Source organism: Suillus plorans (assembly GCF_016647745.1).
Source record: "Suillus plorans strain S12 chromosome Unknown HD556scaffold_80, whole genome shotgun sequence".
In the NCBI taxonomy this organism is placed as follows: domain Eukaryota; kingdom Fungi; phylum Basidiomycota; class Agaricomycetes; order Boletales; family Suillaceae; genus Suillus; species Suillus plorans.
The window spans coordinates 179263-196729 of record NW_024537464.1 but is presented as its reverse complement, the minus strand read 5'-3'; the positions used below and the strand labels follow the sequence as shown (position 1 = coordinate 196729).

Genomic DNA, 17467 nt, shown 5'->3' with positions numbered 1-17467 from the left:
TTAACAGGCGGGGTGATAACAAAGATAGGTCAAACCACAAGTCTTCATGGCATGGACTACAGATCAGAAATAGAAGCGCCGCATGTTTGTCAGCCGAGGTGGGCGATCAAATGAGCGCTATAGCTAATCTGCGCGAGAACACTATGAACAAGCAGTGAGAAATACGGAAGCAGACGACAGAGTGGAAAAGACATGTAAATGAGACAGTGACGAGTAAAGAAAAAGAGCCAGGAAATGCAGGAGAAAGACTAGTATATAAATACCATCACAGACGGCTTCGTCGGATCCCTTCGTCCAGTCCTGCGCTCTGCAACCGTCCCATGCATGTCGGCCTTGTACTCGTCCTGTTGCGCAGATGTGAGTGAATTGTCGTCGCCGGATTGGCCGATGGTGCAACCTTGCGGTACTTGCGTTTATGGGACATCCCAAGCACCTCCAGTATCTTGAGCTGGAGGATTGAATAGAGCTCTCAAGGGTAAAGTGGGAGCCAGTGCCACGGATCAATTTGTACTCGGCGTGAGAACTAGCAGCAGTTACTAATACGACTATTTCAGTAAGTACTAACTCCAGCTCAATACTACTACGTTCATCGTGTCAAATTTAAAACAGGCCGTACAAATCGATGGATGAAAACTTACTGACACAGTCTCCTGCTAGCAGATGTGATTCCTCCTTTCAAATTGTTGAAATATTTGAAGGGAGGACTCGGAATCATTCCATTTCATCTTTTGATGGCCAGAGTACGCGTTCAGTATACAGCACTTTCCGCAGGTTGCTGACCCGCTGTTCCCGGCTTCCCATGCATAAGAGGCACCATCCAGTTGCGACGAACTGATCTCTTTACTGCCATTTTAGGGACTCAGACTCCTAAATATGGTGAGTCGCATGCGCTACATCCTCATTTTTAACTTCTCCCCCTCCTTCAGATGATACATCCACCGTTCGGATGTCTGGGGATACTAATTAGGGCATTGCGGTAGAATCTGCCCAGCGGCGCGAGTTCTAGTCGTGCTCACTTGATGTATTCGGATGCTGAAAAGTTAGAGCGAGTCCCGCATGGGAGGATCTCGGCGCCTCGATCGAGGCGAGCCGCCAGTCATGAGCACACTCACCTTTGTCACTTCCAGGAGATGCCTACCTATTCAGTGTCATGTAAGTAATCGTTCATTCTGCATCATGCCCTTGCGGTACCTCATGTCTCTTCAGGGAGCTCTGACAAGTTCTCAGGATTCTATTCTGACTATTTGGCTCTCTGACCTTACAGGGACCACATATGTTATCCTCATCGTCAGAAGCTACTGACCCACTATTTCCGTCACACTCATGAGATAGCTCATCACGCGCACTAGGGATATCTCGAGGTTTTGATTCTGGTTGGGATTTTTACATCTTTATCTGCAGGTATAAATCGCGGCGGATTATGCTGTAGATGCTTCACTGCACAAGTTCAAACCCTCGTTCCCCTTTCATACATCGGACCTCATAATGCATCTCTCCCTTACCCTGACGACTGCGATGGCGGCACTCGCATGCTTCGGAGAGGTCGCCTCCATGCCCCTTGAGGAGACGCTGAGAAGCCTGACTCCGAAAGCAAGGAATGTTTTGAAGCGTGCTACCCCAGTAGCCCCCTATTTCGTGTTATACAGTGATGCGTACGTTTCCACTGAACCAACGGTGTCAGAAATTTCGGTAAGCTTTCCCTTCCTCTCCTTGCGATCGATACACTAATCGTGAACTGGTACAAACATCAGGGCTTCAATGTGTTTGCATTGTCTTTTCTCGTGGAATATGGTGCAGCGGATCAGGCTCAGGAATGGGAAGAGCTTACCGCAGCTCAACGTTCTTCGATTCTCTCTGAGTACGATGCCGCAGGTATCTCACTCATCGTGTCCCTTTTTGGGTCCACTGAGACCCCCACTTCATCGGGATACGACCCCATCGGTACTGCAAATACCATGGCAGCTTGGGTTATTGAATATGGCCTGCAGGGTGTAGACATCGACTATGAAGTATGTTGCATGATGTTTGATAATGTTTGACGAAACTGATTTTCCTTAGGATTTCGCTGCATTCAACGCTGGCACTGGCGCTGCTGAGCAGTGGCTCGGTAACTTCACCACCCAGCTCCGCACCCAGCTTCCGCAGGGCCAATATATATTGACTCATGCTCGTGAGTGAGATATTCAGAAAATAACATCATCACGCTAAACTGATTCGCACAGCTGTTGCACCTTGGTGAATATATAGTGGCCAATTTGATCCCTACTGACTGAAATCAAAAGGTTTACTCCTGATAGATGGGGTGGAGGAGGATACCTCTGGGTAAACTCTATGGTCGGGGATATGATTGATTGGTACAATGTGCAGGTGCGGACGACGTCCTATCATTTTTAATTTCTTGTTCTGATTTTCTGTCATCGCAGTTTTACAACCGTGAGTCTCTTTGAAGCGTTCTCTTTGTCTCTAGTAACAACAAACAGAGGGCACGACGGAGTACACGACTTGCGATGGCCTCCTGTACAACTCCTCGACTGCTTGGCCACAATCTGCACTCTTCCAAATCGCTGATAGTGGTGTTCCTCTGGACAAGCTTGTGATCGGCAAGCCTGCTACTGCAGCACAAGCCACCAACGGGTACATCGACCCATCTCTCTTAGCATCTTGTGTTTCCTCAGCCTATGCCGATGGATGGGGTAAGTCTGTCCCATTTAACTAGTTTTCTCTCTCTGATCATCACGGGGAATTCTAGATGGCGGTGTCATGGTTTGGGAGGTACGTGAGAATCCAAGCGATTCGCAAGGTTTCTGAGCATGGCGATATTAGTATCCTTACGCTGAATCTGCATGGATCGCGACTGTGCGCGGGGACACCTGGCCAATGCCATCTACCACTGCGACACCGACAAGCACTGGTACTACACCGACGAGCACCAGTACCACACCGACGAGCACCAGTACCACACTGACGAGCACTAGTACCACAACGACAAGCACTAGCCCGACGACGACGACATCGACCGGCACCGGTACTTGTACAGGTGTTGCTGCATGGACCACTGGCGTGGCCGTTAGTAGATTTCTTTTTTTCTTCCGCTCAAGACTAAAGCTCTATACAGTATACCGGAGGTTCTGAAGTGACCTACAAGTGCGTATTTTCTGATTTGCTCTTGTCCATCTACTAACACACAACTTAGTGGGTACCTGTGGACCGCGAGCTACTGGTCGGAGAATGACACCCCTGGAGGTGATTTGAACTCATTTTTTCTAGAAATCTTTTTAACAGTCCCACAACAGGTTCTGCGGGTGTCTGGGTTAATGACGGAGCTTGCACCTCCACAGCCACCGCCGCAGCTAAGCGTAGGGCTCTCCCACCTCCCATCGTCACAGCGCCCGCTTTGTAAGGGCATTGATGGGTCCCACCCCACCCTGCTCACCTGATGCAGCGTGGGTCCTGCAATGTGTGATGTAATGAGATATGACGACAGCGACGTATTATTATCGTTTTCTTGTACTGTTTTTACTTGCAACTTATGACGTAGTTTCTTGCGATACTCGCTATACTTATGATGAGTATTTGTGTTCGTGAATCGTGATTTGATCGGATTTCAGAAATAGAAATTCATAGCACTCAATGAGGCCACCACACCAAACACAAAGCTTCATGTCTTTGGGACCTAGGGATCAAGTGGCAACGGCATATATACGAGTGCCTATTTTTCAGTTCTGATGTAATTAATCGAGCCTACCATTGTTCCTTTCACCGACATAGCCTATAGTGTGCACATGCTCGTTCGGTGTTTACACGTATCGTTGTGACAAACTGGTCAGCAATAAGATCCTCGTAGAGATTTAAAGAGTAAACGACATTTCCCTTTGTGGGAAGGTCTTTGCGTGATGGTGCTACTGATATGCCCCAATGAGAAGCTGTCGGGGGCAGAATGCTGGATAGACGTCATAGCAGGAAACAGAACTACAATGGTTTAGAAGCGCATCATGCCCATGTATGAAACACAGTAATGGAGTGCAAAGGTTAACAGGCGGGGAGGTGATAACAAAGATAGGTCAGACCCCAAGTCTTCATGGCATGGACCACCGATCAGAAATAGAAGCGCCGCATGCATATCAGCAAGGTATGATAATTGGGGAACGATCCAACGAGCGCTGTAGCTAATCTGCGTGAGAACACTGTGAGCACCTCGTTGACAACCGAGTGGAATCACGGGATAATCAGTAGAGAAGGAACGACTATGTTCAGTCGTCTAAGATTTGCCTATAAAGATCAGTAGGGAAATCGGTCGCATTAGGGTTAGTGTCATCAACAGGACAAAGCATGACATATCTCGATAATTCCGAGTCCTCCGAGCGTTCACCTCTGTCTCAATTTTAATGGGAATCTGGCAGTCACGGTGAGAGAGGACGTGCAGGAACTTGAAATTTCTGCACAGCCAGCTTGGCAAAGGAGACATTCGAACGGCTGTCTTCCTTCCTCTGTAAGTCTGGATAAAGACCAACATCGATGAAAAAAGACAAAAATTATGATCTGACCCTGGCTCGAACAGGAGACCTTCTGTGTGTTAGACAGATGCGATAACCAACTACGCCATCAGACCGCGATGATGTTAATTCCCACACCGCCATTTTGGTCTTGATGACGAATTGTGACTCCGACTCAATCGAACAACCAATAGCTACTACGATTGAACTACTACAAGTCTTTTTCCTGCAGAGTGGAGCTGGTATGTTAATGGAGGGGTTTTGCCTTTCTCACTACTTAGAACATGACTGCATGTCCCGGTGTCACGGTGCACTGCAGGACTCTGTCGTACTGTTTGATGAGTTTTTCCTTCGACACGGTTGATCATGTTGAAATCCAAACTCACCAAAACATCACTGTGACCCTCCACAGGAGTCTGATGGGTGTGGGCTGTAACGTCATCTTTTGACAGTTTGTATGCCTTTCTAGATTTGCCGCGACCCACTCAGTAGGTCAGTTTGCGTCGCCACTGGCATATGCAACAACACCAACACTTCTACTTTCTATTCCTTCGGCCATTGACACACATTCTAGGCACGTACTGATTATCGATAACTCGTAGGCTCTGGTATAATCGTGCAACCTAACGGATTTAGTTATACAGCAGATCACAAAACGATAGCATGGCGCGAACCTTATCTGCATCGCAATATTGAAGACATAAATCTCAGCGCAAGGCCACCACCTACTTTCATATCGACGAGTCGCAGACCAGGTAAATCGCCCAGCTTGCAAGCCTGGGCGCTTGAACCTTGAGCTGATATTGTGCCTTCAGATAACAAGCTTATTTTAGGATATGGTCGTCCCCCTTGCTCCTGCGTTACTCCGTTTAGCACACGTCTGGCCTACCACTGGCTCAATGGTGCCTGCTAATGTCTGTTTCGGGTTATTAATCAGTTGATTCTACAGGTAGTTTGAAAGGTGCCAACAACGGCCTTGGGGATTTATGTAGGTCTTAAAATTAAGAACGTACCAGGGGCCGGCGCTGAAATTTGAAACTAGAAGTTCTACTGTACGGGAGACAAGGTATAATGCGACATCTCGACATAGTACAAAAGCGGCAACAGTGCACATGCTGTACCAGCGTTCAATTTTTCGCGTTACCCCTGTCCGGTGCGTATTGCGCAGTCTTCAACACCCCGTCTACCGTCTCCTGATCTCCAGGTTGCACCAACCTCGTTAAGCCCGATTTCACTCGGCCTCTCTGAATATCGCTACCTATGCCGAAGAGCTTCACACAGATGATCAGGCTGAGGACCCACGCCTTCGCGAAGACGTCACCGATAAATGTGAAAAAGACAAGTGCAAGCCAGACCAGCGGAGTAAGAGGCGGCAGAACTGAATTCATCAAGTCCTAATATTAACATTCAGGGCGAAATCCAAAAGCATATAATCAACAATAGACGAACAGTGGGGTGCATGAATTCTTCTTGGTCATAGATATAAAATAACTTGTCTCGCTCCTGGAGTTTGATACGCATGATGTAGCTGACGGGTGCGCGATTCGCGTTCATGTCCATTGTCAACATCACGATGGGACACTAATAGCGCGCATACACTCACCGAGACGGGGCTGCCTTGAAAGGGCTAATTCGAACACGAAAGTGCTGAGTTACCTCAGCGACAAGGACATGGCGTTGCTTATCATAACCTAGACGCGCATATAGTCAGCTTTGCACGACAAAAAAAAATTATCGGTCAAACTAACACACTGAATCCACATTACTAGTAGTGTCGGGGCTAATGATGCGGTACCACTCGTACATGCTCAGGATTTTCTGCCTTGAGTTTTTGTCGTGCTCTACGACCCTGAAAGGGTGGTGCAAAGAAGCGTTGCGCATGTAGAATTTGTTTACAGCTGCACGCAAATCAGCAGGGCTACGGGAGGTTGTGAGAGCTATCAGCACGTCTGGAAGATCGCGTTGTGGAATCTCCATTGTATAGAAGAGGGTTTGTACTATTGAACGTTGACGTTGAGCGCAGAGGAGTAGACCCTATTTGGCATCGCTTGTATGACATCATATAAATCAACATCACACTTTTACGTAAGCTCTCTTCGTCGCCCTTACTACTGGAAGAATCATACTAATGGGTCAGCTCTTCGGATCTTTGCAAAAATCAAAGTATACGGCATTGCTTCCCCCCGAACTTTGGCACCATTGCTGGAGTTTTCTGGTAGTCCAAGATCTCCTTGCTGTCTCATCCACTTGTTGGTCATTTCGTTTTATCTGCAAAGACTTATTGTTCAAACACATCACCACCACCATCCCGTATAAGCGCACCGTCCGGCACATATTCCAGCCTCGACATGAAGATACTGCACGGATCAGACGAGCACGCCGACTTCTTCTTCGTCTTCACGCACTTCAAAGTGACAGTGATGCTTGGGAGGTACTCCGGCTAGTGGAGACATGGAGCATCAAGACCTTTGGTTTGCCTGCTCCATTATACGAATCCGAGATCATACAATACGGAAAAGCCACTTTCCCCTTCGTACAACCATCCATTTCAATTTTCCTCATTTTACCATCGTGCAGAAACCTTCGTGTGCTGAACATTTCGGATATTCACATGGAGGAAGAGCGCTGGTCTGCGCTCGTGAAAATCCCTCGGCTGGAATGCCTCAACATGGAGCGATGCAATCTGTCATCCACTGGCAAGTCCATGAATCTCAAAGTCATATCAATCATCTATGAAGCACATCTTGATCCACCACCCGTTCCACCTCCAACTACACAGCTTATTTCCTCGCTCTTCAATATTCAACATCTAGAGAGGGTCACACTACTCGACCTCACCTTCTCGAGTTCATTTCTCCTTGGACTTGTTCAGTTGGGGCAGTTTGAGAACTTGAAACACCTTTCTGTAGTCGTCCCGGAAACCCACATGGACACGCTGTTTGCCTTCTTGAGTATGACACCTTCACTCACATCGCTCACTATTTCGAACTTCTCGACCATGGCCAAACCCAGCAAGCCCGTTTCACAATCTGTTATTCCTAACCTCGTGGCCTACGATGGTTTTCCTACTATTATCCCAATTTTACTTCCTGGGCGGCCCATAAATGTTGTTTGTTTGAGGATGAATCACAGGACCGATCCTCAAGCCAGTCTTGGCAATCCGTTTGGCGTCTATGATAACAATGTTATCTGCAAAGCATTGGACGACTGTTCTGCGTCCGCTCGCGTGGTACATGATCTTATGCTCTCCCCCTTTCATCCTACCCCCGACAGCATGCAGGATATCGTGCGCATCCACCCTAATCTTCGCCACCTGCGGCTTGATATCCTCCGCACGCCAAATATCAATATGAGCGTTGACGTGGTGAGTTTACGCCATCTGCCTGAAATCTTTTCCGGCTGCTTATGACGAATAGGATGAACCCATGTCACTTATCATGGACATGCTTGCTGATACCATGGCAGTGCGAGATAGCGATAACTTCTCACGCCATCCTTTGTTCTTGATATCTGTGAGAGGGGTTGACCATCGACGAGTCAAGCACAATTCTGATGAAGGTTTTCGAATCAGGGTTTCTTAAATTGGATCGCCAACGGTCATCTCCCACTTCCAGCAAAACTCGAGACACTGCATCTCCATTATTACCAAAGATCAGGGACAGTTTGCGGCGATGTCACAAGGCAACGACTCCTCGTGCCAAAGATCTCCGCCGCTTATCCTGCACTGCGTGAAATTGAGATGGGCACAACACGCTGGTGGAGAGAGGGCGATTATTGGACCCACGAGGTGCTGAGGTATAGGGTTATAGGCCATATTTAGTTGAGAACTACGAGATAGAAGCACGATAAAGAAGCATGGATAATTATATTTACTCTTCCTCGGGTGAATGAAGTTTAATCAAAAAATGATTCAACTTCCGAATGATTCGGAAGTGATCATCACGCATCATCGGGCGCAAAAACGTTCTTTTGTCAATAAAATTAGAGTTCGGGGAACAATGCAAAACCCGATAATTAACGTGCTTCACAGCCTCGCGGAGTAGTACAGCCACATATGATGACTTGTACTTGGCTCGCACAGCAACTTCAGAAGCGCTACCCACGAGCCACGACCGCATCTGCTTATAAGTAACTGCTTTTTGACGTTTTAGCTCTCTTCTCACACAACAACTAACACAACATGAGCAACCCTCCACGAGGCAGAGGCGGTAATCGCGGTGGTCCTCCCGGTGGCTCTCGAGGGGGTGGGGGTGGTGGCGGGTTTGGTGGAGGAAGAGGCTCTGGTACGAGGGGTGGGTATGGCGGTGGTCCCAGAGGAGGAGGCCCAGGAGAATTGATCTTCCGGGGCCCTACGTCTGTAGACCAACGTCTGGCAACCTTGGATCAATTGGTCTCTTCCTTTAAGAAACTTGCCTTTAATCCCAAACGCCCCCACCGGCCTGGCTACGGTACCCTCGGCCGCCAAATCACATTACGAACCAATTTCTTTCCCATCAAGCTCCCAAAAGGACCTATTTACGACTACCACGTCGAGATTACGCCGTCTACAGACATCAAGCGTATTCGTGCGCGCCTTTTTCAGCTCCTAGAACAGAGCAATCAACAAGGCTGGAGAGAGTTTGTGCCGTTTACCGCTCATGACAGCAGCGAGAGACTTGTATCTTTCAAGAAGCTGCCGCAGCCCCTTGACGTGCATGTCCAGTATTACGAGGAAGGAGAAGCTGGTCCCAATGCCAAATCCAAGCTGTATACTTTCGGAATTACCCTCACGGGCAGCATGGATGTTGCACAGCTCACGAAGTAAGTCACAGAAAGCCACCTCATTCGTTCTCACATTAATTCATTGTGGCCAGGTTTCTCAGTGGCGACATTGCGTCGCGGGACTACGACGCCCAACCGCTGATAGCTGCTATAAATCTCGTGCTTCAAACGCATGCATCACGCACCGGTGTTCGCGTAGGCAAGAATCGCTATTTCTTCCCCTCGCAAGAGCGCTTTGAGCTAGCGCTTGGCGTGGAGGCCTGGAAAGGCTTCTTCACGTCCGCCAGACCCGTGTATAAGGAACTCATGGTGAACGTCGGTGTCTGTATGACCGCTTTCTACAAGCCAGGCAACCTTGCCGACGCCATCATTGAGTTCAACCGGACATCCAATGGCGCTATGCTTCAACGGTTTACTCAGAAACTCAAGGTGACCACGAGTCATCTAGGGTACAAACAAAAGAAACCGATAAAGAAGATCATGCCTACGACTGCTAGGCAGACAACTTTTAACTGCGAAGAGTACAATGGCAAGATATCCGTCGAAGATTATTTCAAGAAAAGTTCGTTTCCTTGAGCCTGCGCTTCATTCAATCGCTAATTGTTCAGCAGAATACCCCCGCATCAAGCTGAAGCACGCACATGATGTTCCAGTTGTTGACATCTCGGGCCCAAATTCGAAATTCTCGATATACGTACCAGCCGAACTATGTGAAATAGAGCCTGGGCAACCGTTCAGAGGGCGTCTCAACGAGAAAGAAACTTCGAACATGATTCGGTTCGCCTGCAACGCGCCCAAAGTCAACGCAGATGCCATCATTGACCGTGGCCTTCCTACTCTTGGGTTTACGCCTCAGACGCTGGGTAGCCCTATGAGCAACTTCGGCATGGCAGTGGACAACAACATGGCGGTCGTCCCTGCACGTGAACTTCCCCCGCCTCGCCTCAGCTACAAAGCAGGGAAGCCTCCCAACGTCAACAACGGCAGTTGGAATATTCTTGACGTCAAATTCCACCTTGGCGGAACAATCAAGAGCTGGTGGGTGCTTGTCATCAAAGATGGACAAAACGTGTTCAACGGGCCCACCGACCCAGCTTTGGAAGGGATCTGGAAGGGCTTTGGTGAGAAATGCCGCAATAGCGGCATGACACTGGGGTCATCGCCCTCTGTGTTGAACCAAGAACTCATCCCTCCCGCCCGTGACCCATCAAGGCAGCAGGCACTGGATTTGATTCGTCAGAACATCAAACGACAAATTTCCCAGAAAGGAAAACCGACCTTCATCCTCGTCATCCTATCTCGCCGGGACAACTACATTTACCCAGGAATAAAGCGGATTTGTGACGTTGAGTTAGGCGTCCACACCCTCCATATGCTCACAGATAAGGTGCTACGGGACCGCAATAAACAAGATCAATACTTCTCGAATGTCGCTCTCAAGCTGAACACAAAACTCGGAGGTATCAATCATATGCTGGATTCGGAGAGCATGAAATGGTGGACAAAGTCAAAGACGATGGTTGTGGGCATGGACGTCACGCACCCTGGCCCTGGTAGTATTGAGGGCACGCCATCAATTGCTGCTGTTGTCGCGAGCGCAGATAATTCTTTCGTCCAATTCCCAGCAAGTCTCAGGTGTCAGGAGACTAAGAAAGAGGTAAGCGACATCGCAATGTTATCGCGCTATCACTCACCTTTTGTTTGTAGATGATTACAGACCTGACTGCGATGATGATAGAGCGCCTTACATTCTACGAAAAGAAGAATCGAAGCCTGCCGGACCGAGTCTTTGTTTATAGGGATGGTGTGTCTGAAGTGAGATTGGGCTTTTTCTCGATCTTGACGTCGCCTGCTAATTTTGAATGGACAGGGCCAATTTAATACTGTGCTGGAGGAAGAGCTTCCTAAGATGTTGGAGGCATTTAAGAGAGTCCCCCAAACGAAAGTGTATCGCCCAGCGTTGACGATCATCATTTGTGGCAAACGCCACCATGCCAAGTTCTGGCCGACCGAGTCCCAATTCGCCGATCGGAATGGCAACACTCGTCCAGGAACTGTCGTCGATCGAGGTGTCACTGCAGTGTACGGCCCTTCTATTTGATCACAAATCGGAATTCTCTAACATCTTGATCACTGTAGATTTGACTTTGATTTTTATCTTCAAGCTCATGCTGGCTTGCAAGGCCACTGAAGGCAACGCACTATACAGTGGTGTATGATGAAAACCACCTTGGCGCAGATGAGGTGCAGCAGGGTACGCACACTGCGAGTTACCTATACGCTCGTGCCACCAAGGCGGTGAGCCTCGTCCCAGCCGCATACTACGCCGACTTGGCTTGCGAAAGAGGGAGATGTTACTTAAACGACTTCTTGAGTGCCGATGACAAGGTATCAAGTTCTGTCGCAACAGGGAAAGGAAAGGGGAAAGGAAAGGTGGACAAGGAGGAAGAGAAGATGCGAGTGTTTATGGCGGCGAAGACAGCATGGGGAGAAGGTGTGCATCCTGATTTGCGCGGGAGCATGTTCTATATCTGATGTGGGCTACTGCATGTGAGTCGTACCAGTACTGTAAGTAATCGTATAGTGCGGATATGAGGTTGATGCAATCACCGATATATGTTGATTACTGTTCGGATTCAAAGTGGACATCCCTGCTTCGATCGCTCTGGACCAAGGTAAATTTGGCCCTTTCTGTTGCCACAGGATATCCGTTCGTCCAAAGAGGGTGAACCTTCCTACAAGGCAATACTAGTAACAAGTGCCTCAAAACGGGAGTGTTTGTTCCGTGCTTAATTTATGGGATGAGTCTGTCGCGGCACGGGTGTGATAGGCATCCAGATGTCCTTGGTCACCTGTATTTTCCAGTGTAAACGGCGGCGGAGGGACCCAGAATTTGAATTTGCTAGAAAGAATGATCTAAATTTGGCTCCTGCTATACAATGATCATGTACATTGTATACTATTAAAAATTTGACTTGATCGCACACAGCCGTAGATGGTTGATTGTGTAGAGAAGGAGGATATATCACAGTGTCGCCATAGCATCACAGCAAGCAGGGAACAAGAGCGCACTCACATCAGCGTGGTTGAGCCTTCTCACTGAGTCAGTACGTTCATTCATGCAAGATTATTCAAGAACAATCGCGTTACCTCGTTTACGTTGAAGCTAAGACACGAGAGTGAGTCTCAACGGACGTGAAAAGCAACACTAGTGGAGGTAGAACTCTGTACGAGGAAGAAAGAAATATCAAATTGAAAACCCGGGCCCGGAGCTAAGTGGATGATCCTCCAAGGTACCAAGCCACCACGACTAAGACCCCGGAACTCTCCAACACCCAACAGCGGCGACCAGACGACCAATGCAAGGCCACCGATTCTACAAGTACAAGTGTATACGGCCTACAAGACAATAATATACCTCAGCGAGAGTAGCAAAAATACCGATTGGCACAATTACAAGTGAACAGCTACTACACCATACGGGGTTCGAGCTGTTATGGAAGTCCATTGTACGAGGAAGCAAGTAAGTCACAAGATAGGTAATCGCCGAATGCAAATACAAAGCTCATTCATAAAAGCCAAGAACTTCGGCGCGTGATGCTATGCGTAAAAAACGTTTTTTGACTTCTACTAGTGCATGGAGTATTCGGCTGACGATATCGCAGCAGCAAGGAGCTTGCAGTTCACTATGGTACGTCTCCTTTGTCGATATCGAGGACGAATCATAATTGACCAGTCGTGCACCATTAGTATATATATAGTGCGTGCTGTCTCAACCTCGTATTCTGTGTCCTATTGTTAATAGAACTCAGCGTCGTTGGCTACATTCTGGGTAAGCTTGCTAGTCTGATCTATTCACGTCTACTGTCAAACTTGGTTATCTAGACCTATGATTATGTGTGTTCAATTCATGAAGAGGTAATACCCTCGTTTCATGATACACCTCCATTTTGACATGCTGTACAAAGTGGACATATTTGTTTCAATCGCAATGGGGCAGGATGAAAGGCATGTATATCGTTACACGATACCTCCCCTTTATCCTTCTCGCCACGGATCTGTATCGTGCGTTACGCTCCAGCACACATCGCGCTGATTATCAATTAACACTCGTTTTTCAGTGAGCTTTACCCCGGATGAAAACCCAGGTGTATGTCACATGGGGTGGGGAGTTAATAAGAACGAACGACTTACTGCATGACTTCGCCAGAAATGCCGGACGTTGGACAGTATTAGCACAGGTACGTGCATGGTATATCCATCTATGCACAGTCTTGTTGAGGGCAACCTACTTTATCTTACAGGGTTAGGCATGCTATTAGTCATTTGCTCCGAGTGTATTTTTCCTTCCTCCCTGAGATATGTATATTCCTGATATGATCCATCCAGGCTTTTTCATCCTTAGAACATATGTGCTCTGGGACAACAATAGACTCCTGCTCGTAGCCATGCTGTCCACCTTTTTTGTGAGCTCCCAACATTATACCCAAGTTATTGGTAGATGAATCAGTCAGTGTTTTGTCGTAGCATCCATCAGCATTGCCTTCGCTACTACCGTCCCTGCAGCACGTACGCTCACGCCTTCCCTCCAACGTTCCACCACCACTGAAACATTCTGTTCACCTTCACAGATACGAGTAGCCAGATCCCCGGAATTACAGGGTGCTACCGAAGTTCGACCAATTACCAGCTTTTCATATCATTTCTTTTCCTTTTTGTATTCGAACTGGGTGGGTCACCGGCATATATATCTACAGACACACGCTGATAGTGTTCTCCCCAGAACTCATGATCCTCACATTCATACGTGCCATACAGACCTGGCGGACAAACCCAAACCGTCTGTACGCTATCCTGGTGCACCATAATCTAGCCTATTATGCATGCGGTCTTCGTGAGTCAACACTTATATACGTCGTTTTCACGTACTCATCCTCTTTTCTAAAGTGTTCTCGGTAGCGAACATATTCACATCGCTGCTCCTTCATGTGCGTCTATTTCCTAAACGCCTTTTATGATTGAGCCGTTGACGTTCCACCCCCCAGGACGCCTACCAGACCATTTTGGATGGGTGCGTACCTCTACATACCGCTGTGTTCCAACTAATGATACACCACATACAGTTTCCAGTTCATGATCCTTGCAATCCTCGCCACGCGCATGCACCTCTATCTCTGGCAGGTGAACCGACAAACACACGGCTCTGGAGACTTTACGCATATTCCAATGTCCGACCTGTCGTTTGTGACTTCCACGGCGTAATATCTTATCCTATGACTTGTTCGTGGAGCGAGGCTTGATCTAGTTCGTTACGTGTTTACTTTATAGGATGTCTGTCTTGGCGTGGGAGGAGTATTTGGCCTATTTAATACCTGTAGTTTCCACTGAGAGGCAGCGGGTTCAGGATCTATGATTTGAGTGTGTTAGAGCCAAACGCACAGCCTGACGGCAACAAACATCATGATACAGGCTTGCCCTAGTTGCAGAAGTCAAAATTGGCTTGGCATCGTTTATTTCATCAGAAGCCCATCATGCGTTCTCCACCATTCTCATTTATTCACTGGTTCACTGATGTGCATTAGGTTGTATGTCTAGAAGCACGTAAAACTTAGAGGTCCTTGCAATTGTAGAATGTCATGAGCGATAGGGCGGGTCAAAAAGTATCGCATTAAGGCAGGATGCCCTGACTCCCTGTCCTACAACCAGACAAGCCACAAGGTGTGAATAACTTATCTAGTCAAGTGAAGTACATTTGTTGGTAGTGTAGGTGGTTCTAGATGTCGTCCTATCATAACAAAGACACTTGTGCGCATCGTTGAACGGGTATACTATGATAGTTCTTAGTCTTGTTAACGCCAAACCCCACTCAACCTCTGAATGATGATATCCGATGGCAAGACCAAGAAAGTCGAGAACTCGAAGTGGCAGAAGTCCAATTCGGCTTCATACCTAACTCCCAGGATACAGCAGCATGGCGTATGCGCCGACGCTAACATTCCCACATCTCCAACTAGTGCCACTCCACTACTCCCGGGGACATCCCACTTGCGAGTCCCTCCACCACCACATATCTGCTCCATGAACGGCACCGAATAAGACACAGGATACGACATCACGCCGTGGGATTTGCAAATGAGATGTCGGACATTGAAATAAGGGCGTCGTGTGGATGTTGATTCACCTGCCAGAGATGGAGGTGCATGCGCGTGACGAGGATTGCAATGACTATCAACTGAAAACTATACGTGGGTGTACGTGTCGGATATTGTTAGTAGGAACATGTAGCAAAATGTGGATGTACATACTCATACAATACATCGTGGTAAGTATACTGGAGCAGAACATCAATGCTCGGTCAAAAAGGGTATTTGATATATTCATGTACCTGGAAGATCGATGTGAATATATTTCCTGCCGACAACACTTCACGAAAAATCATGGATGAGTGCCGAAAAACGGCGTGTACGAGTGTTAACTCACGAAAACCACATGCATAATAGAATATATTGTGGTTCACGAGGACAACGTACAGATGGCTCGTGTTTGTCCGCCAGTCCTGTATGGCGCGCATGAGCGTGAGTATCAAGAGTGCTGGGGAGAACAGTGTCAGCGCGTGTTTGTACATATACATGCTCCTGGTTACCCACCCAATTGGAAAACGGAAAGGAGAAGAAATGGTATAAAATACAAGAAATTGGTCGAACCCAGGTAGCACCCTGTGATTCCCGGGATCGGGCTAGTCGTATCTGTGAAAGCGAACAAAATGTTTTAGTGGTCGTGGAACACGAGAGGGAAGATAAAAGCAAGTACATGCTGCAGGGATGGCGGTGGCGAAGATAATGATGAAGGATGCTGCGAGAAAAGACTGGCTGATGCATCTGCCACCAGCTCGGGTATGATTAGTAGATCAGGAGCTCACCAATAACCCCGACAGCATGGCTGCAAGCAAGATTCTATTCTTGTCCCAGAGCACATATGTTCTGAGCATAAAAAACCCTAGATGAATCACATCAGAGATGTACATCATACGGGTGAACGAGATATACATTCGGAGAACATCGCTATTACCATGCTAAGACCTGTCAGAGGAAAGCAGTAGCCTTCAGCAAGGATGTCCGTACATGAATGTACCATGCACGGACCTGTATTAATATTTTGCAACACCCCGCATTTCTAGCGAAATCGTGCAGTAAGTCGTTCGTTCTTATGAGCTCTCCACTGCAGTACATACACTTGAATTCTCATTCGGGGTGAGGCTCACTGAAAAATGAGTGTTAATTGATCATCGGGGCGATGTGTGCTGCAGTGGAACGCACTATATAGATACATGGCGAGAATGATAAAGGGCAGGTATCGCGTAACAATATACAAGCCTTTCATCTTGCTCCAGTGCGATCGAAGTAAATATGTCCACTTTGCACGGCATGTCAAAATGGAGGTGCATCATGAAACGAGCGTATTACCTCTTCATGAATTGAACACGCATAATCATAGGTCTGGATAACCGAGTTTGACAGCAGACGTGAATAGATCAGAACAATCCTACCCATATTGTAGCTGTTGACACTGAACTGTTGTCAGGACAAAGAATATGTGTTTAAGACAGCACGCACTGAACATGTACTGACGGTACATGACTTGTCAGTTATGATTCACCTTCAATCAACAAGGAGACACACCGTAGCGAACTGCAAGCTTCTCGCTGCTGCGATATCGTCAGTCGAATATTCCATGTAGAGGTCAAGAATGTGTTTCACACACACACACGATGCGCCTTCTTAGCTCTTATGATGAATGAGGCCTAGGTGTGAACCCATCAAGGTGACCGTGTAAACACTGGAGACCAATGACCATAGTATGCTAAGTTTACACTTGACATGATGTGATCGTGATGGAGCGTTTCAGTCGTCATGCATCCATGATTCACTAGATGTGTCGGCCGGGGAGCGACTTGATAAAAGATACAGTTACACCTTCAATTTATATAATAGACGCAGGACGAACCTAATTATATAACTTTATCAACTGAAACACAAAGATTAATTTAAAAACTCGCCGGGTGCACTCATTGTGCTGGCCCCCGATTTATGAAGCTCCTTAAACTCAAAGTTTGATGCGTTATTGCCACTTGAAACGCGGAGGGAGGGACTTGAAGCAACTTGCAATTAACTGTCGGTCATCACCAAAATTACCGAATCCAGAGATCACCTGAT

At 47.5% G+C, this 17467-nt stretch overlaps 6 protein-coding genes and 1 non-coding gene across 7 annotated transcripts; 4 read left to right on the top strand and 3 right to left on the bottom strand.

Moving 5' to 3' along the window:
* Positions 1 to 1394: 1394 nt before the first annotated feature.
* Positions 1395 to 3458, top strand: HD556DRAFT_983151 (glycoside hydrolase family 18 protein). Its single transcript, XM_041312194.1, has 12 exons — positions 1395 to 1689; positions 1752 to 2009; positions 2059 to 2170; positions 2223 to 2235; positions 2283 to 2367; positions 2424 to 2433; positions 2481 to 2693; positions 2750 to 2772; positions 2824 to 3066; positions 3116 to 3144; positions 3194 to 3243; positions 3294 to 3458. The coding sequence occupies exons 1-12, from the start codon at positions 1486 to 1488 to the stop codon at positions 3398 to 3400; spliced, it is 1347 nt and encodes a 448-aa protein (XP_041154732.1). The 5' UTR covers positions 1395 to 1485; the 3' UTR covers positions 3401 to 3458.
* A 1077-nt stretch (positions 3459 to 4535) lies between these two features.
* Positions 4536 to 4609, bottom strand: HD556DRAFT_t113. The gene has a single exon. It is a non-coding gene; the product is annotated as a tRNA-Val (tRNA).
* A 526-nt stretch (positions 4610 to 5135) lies between these two features.
* Positions 5136 to 6521, bottom strand: HD556DRAFT_1409841 (uncharacterized protein). The gene is made up of 5 exons (XM_041304133.1): positions 6242 to 6521; positions 6097 to 6184; positions 5943 to 6021; positions 5309 to 5887; positions 5136 to 5248 (listed from the first exon to the last, which is right to left on the bottom strand). The coding sequence occupies exons 1-4, from the start codon at positions 6468 to 6470 to the stop codon at positions 5621 to 5623; spliced, it is 663 nt and encodes a 220-aa protein (XP_041154731.1). The 5' UTR covers positions 6471 to 6521; the 3' UTR covers positions 5136 to 5248; positions 5309 to 5620.
* A 61-nt stretch (positions 6522 to 6582) lies between these two features.
* On the top strand, positions 6583 to 8376 carry HD556DRAFT_1409838 (uncharacterized protein). The gene is made up of 3 exons (XM_041304132.1): positions 6583 to 7857; positions 7910 to 8005; positions 8065 to 8376. Exons 1-3 carry the CDS (start codon positions 6622 to 6624, stop codon positions 8311 to 8313), a joined length of 1581 nt encoding a protein of 526 aa, XP_041154730.1. The 5' UTR covers positions 6583 to 6621; the 3' UTR covers positions 8314 to 8376.
* Positions 8377 to 8543: 167 nt separating this feature from the next.
* HD556DRAFT_1521448 (Piwi domain-containing protein) lies at positions 8544 to 11884 on the top strand. The gene is made up of 6 exons (XM_041309172.1): positions 8544 to 9293; positions 9347 to 9816; positions 9866 to 10911; positions 10962 to 11069; positions 11125 to 11336; positions 11420 to 11884. The coding sequence occupies exons 1-6, from the start codon at positions 8674 to 8676 to the stop codon at positions 11787 to 11789; spliced, it is 2826 nt and encodes a 941-aa protein (XP_041154729.1). The 5' UTR covers positions 8544 to 8673; the 3' UTR covers positions 11790 to 11884.
* Positions 11885 to 12551: 667 nt separating this feature from the next.
* Positions 12552 to 14797, top strand: HD556DRAFT_1409820 (uncharacterized protein). The gene is made up of 16 exons (XM_041304131.1): positions 12552 to 12777; positions 12833 to 12945; positions 13005 to 13014; positions 13067 to 13086; positions 13140 to 13172; positions 13223 to 13319; positions 13376 to 13404; positions 13465 to 13495; positions 13559 to 13591; positions 13644 to 13720; positions 13769 to 13823; positions 13886 to 13984; positions 14038 to 14148; positions 14202 to 14242; positions 14300 to 14325; positions 14378 to 14797. The coding sequence occupies exons 2-16, from the start codon at positions 12892 to 12894 to the stop codon at positions 14514 to 14516; spliced, it is 855 nt and encodes a 284-aa protein (XP_041154728.1). The 5' UTR covers positions 12552 to 12777; positions 12833 to 12891; the 3' UTR covers positions 14517 to 14797.
* A 555-nt stretch (positions 14798 to 15352) lies between these two features.
* On the bottom strand, positions 15353 to 16987 carry HD556DRAFT_1409817 (uncharacterized protein; the record flags this gene model as incomplete). The annotated part of the gene is made up of 12 exons (XM_041304130.1): positions 15353 to 15486; positions 15640 to 15677; positions 15735 to 15845; positions 15902 to 16000; positions 16065 to 16119; positions 16174 to 16250; positions 16301 to 16333; positions 16397 to 16427; positions 16486 to 16514; positions 16571 to 16667; positions 16718 to 16750; positions 16934 to 16987. The coding sequence occupies 12 exons, from the start codon at positions 16985 to 16987 to the stop codon at positions 15367 to 15369; spliced, it is 777 nt and encodes a 258-aa protein (XP_041154727.1). The 3' UTR covers positions 15353 to 15366.
* Positions 16988 to 17467: the final 480 nt, after the last annotated feature.

What these genes read in the sequence shown, in the direction of transcription:
- HD556DRAFT_983151 (XM_041312194.1), top strand. Translation starts at nt 1,486, where the DNA reads ATGCATCTCTCCCTTACCCTGACGACTGCGATGGCGGCACTCGCATGC. An exon ending in GTGTAGACATCGACTATGAA is followed by an intron (nt 2,010 to 2,058) that starts GTATGTTGCATG and finishes GATTTTCCTTAG; the next exon opens with GATTTCGCTGCATTCAACGC. An exon ending in GGAGAATGACACCCCTGGAG is followed by an intron (nt 3,244 to 3,293) that starts GTGATTTGAACT and finishes GTCCCACAACAG; the next exon opens with GTTCTGCGGGTGTCTGGGTT.
- HD556DRAFT_1409841 (XM_041304133.1), bottom strand. Translation starts at nt 6,470, where the DNA reads ATGGAGATTCCACAACGCGATCTTCCAGACGTGCTGATAGCTCTCACA. An exon ending in TAGTAATGTGGATTCAGTGT is followed by an intron (nt 6,185 to 6,241) that starts GTTAGTTTGACC and finishes ATGCGCGTCTAG; the next exon opens with GTTATGATAAGCAACGCCAT. An exon ending in AAGAATTCATGCACCCCACT is followed by an intron (nt 5,888 to 5,942) that starts GTTCGTCTATTG and finishes TGTTAATATTAG; the next exon opens with GACTTGATGAATTCAGTTCT.
- HD556DRAFT_1409838 (XM_041304132.1), top strand. Translation starts at nt 6,622, where the DNA reads ATGGGTCAGCTCTTCGGATCTTTGCAAAAATCAAAGTATACGGCATTG. An exon ending in TCAATATGAGCGTTGACGTG is followed by an intron (nt 7,858 to 7,909) that starts GTGAGTTTACGC and finishes TATGACGAATAG; the next exon opens with GATGAACCCATGTCACTTAT. An exon ending in ATCCTTTGTTCTTGATATCT is followed by an intron (nt 8,006 to 8,064) that starts GTGAGAGGGGTT and finishes TTTTCGAATCAG; the next exon opens with GGTTTCTTAAATTGGATCGC.
- HD556DRAFT_1521448 (XM_041309172.1), top strand. Translation starts at nt 8,674, where the DNA reads ATGAGCAACCCTCCACGAGGCAGAGGCGGTAATCGCGGTGGTCCTCCC. An exon ending in GTCAGGAGACTAAGAAAGAG is followed by an intron (nt 10,912 to 10,961) that starts GTAAGCGACATC and finishes TTTTGTTTGTAG; the next exon opens with ATGATTACAGACCTGACTGC. An exon ending in GATCGAGGTGTCACTGCAGT is followed by an intron (nt 11,337 to 11,419) that starts GTACGGCCCTTC and finishes TTTATCTTCAAG; the next exon opens with CTCATGCTGGCTTGCAAGGC.
- HD556DRAFT_1409820 (XM_041304131.1), top strand. Translation starts at nt 12,892, where the DNA reads ATGGAGTATTCGGCTGACGATATCGCAGCAGCAAGGAGCTTGCAGTTC. An exon ending in TGTGTTCAATTCATGAAGAG is followed by an intron (nt 13,173 to 13,222) that starts GTAATACCCTCG and finishes TGCTGTACAAAG; the next exon opens with TGGACATATTTGTTTCAATC. An exon ending in TCACATCGCTGCTCCTTCAT is followed by an intron (nt 14,243 to 14,299) that starts GTGCGTCTATTT and finishes TCCACCCCCCAG; the next exon opens with GACGCCTACCAGACCATTTT.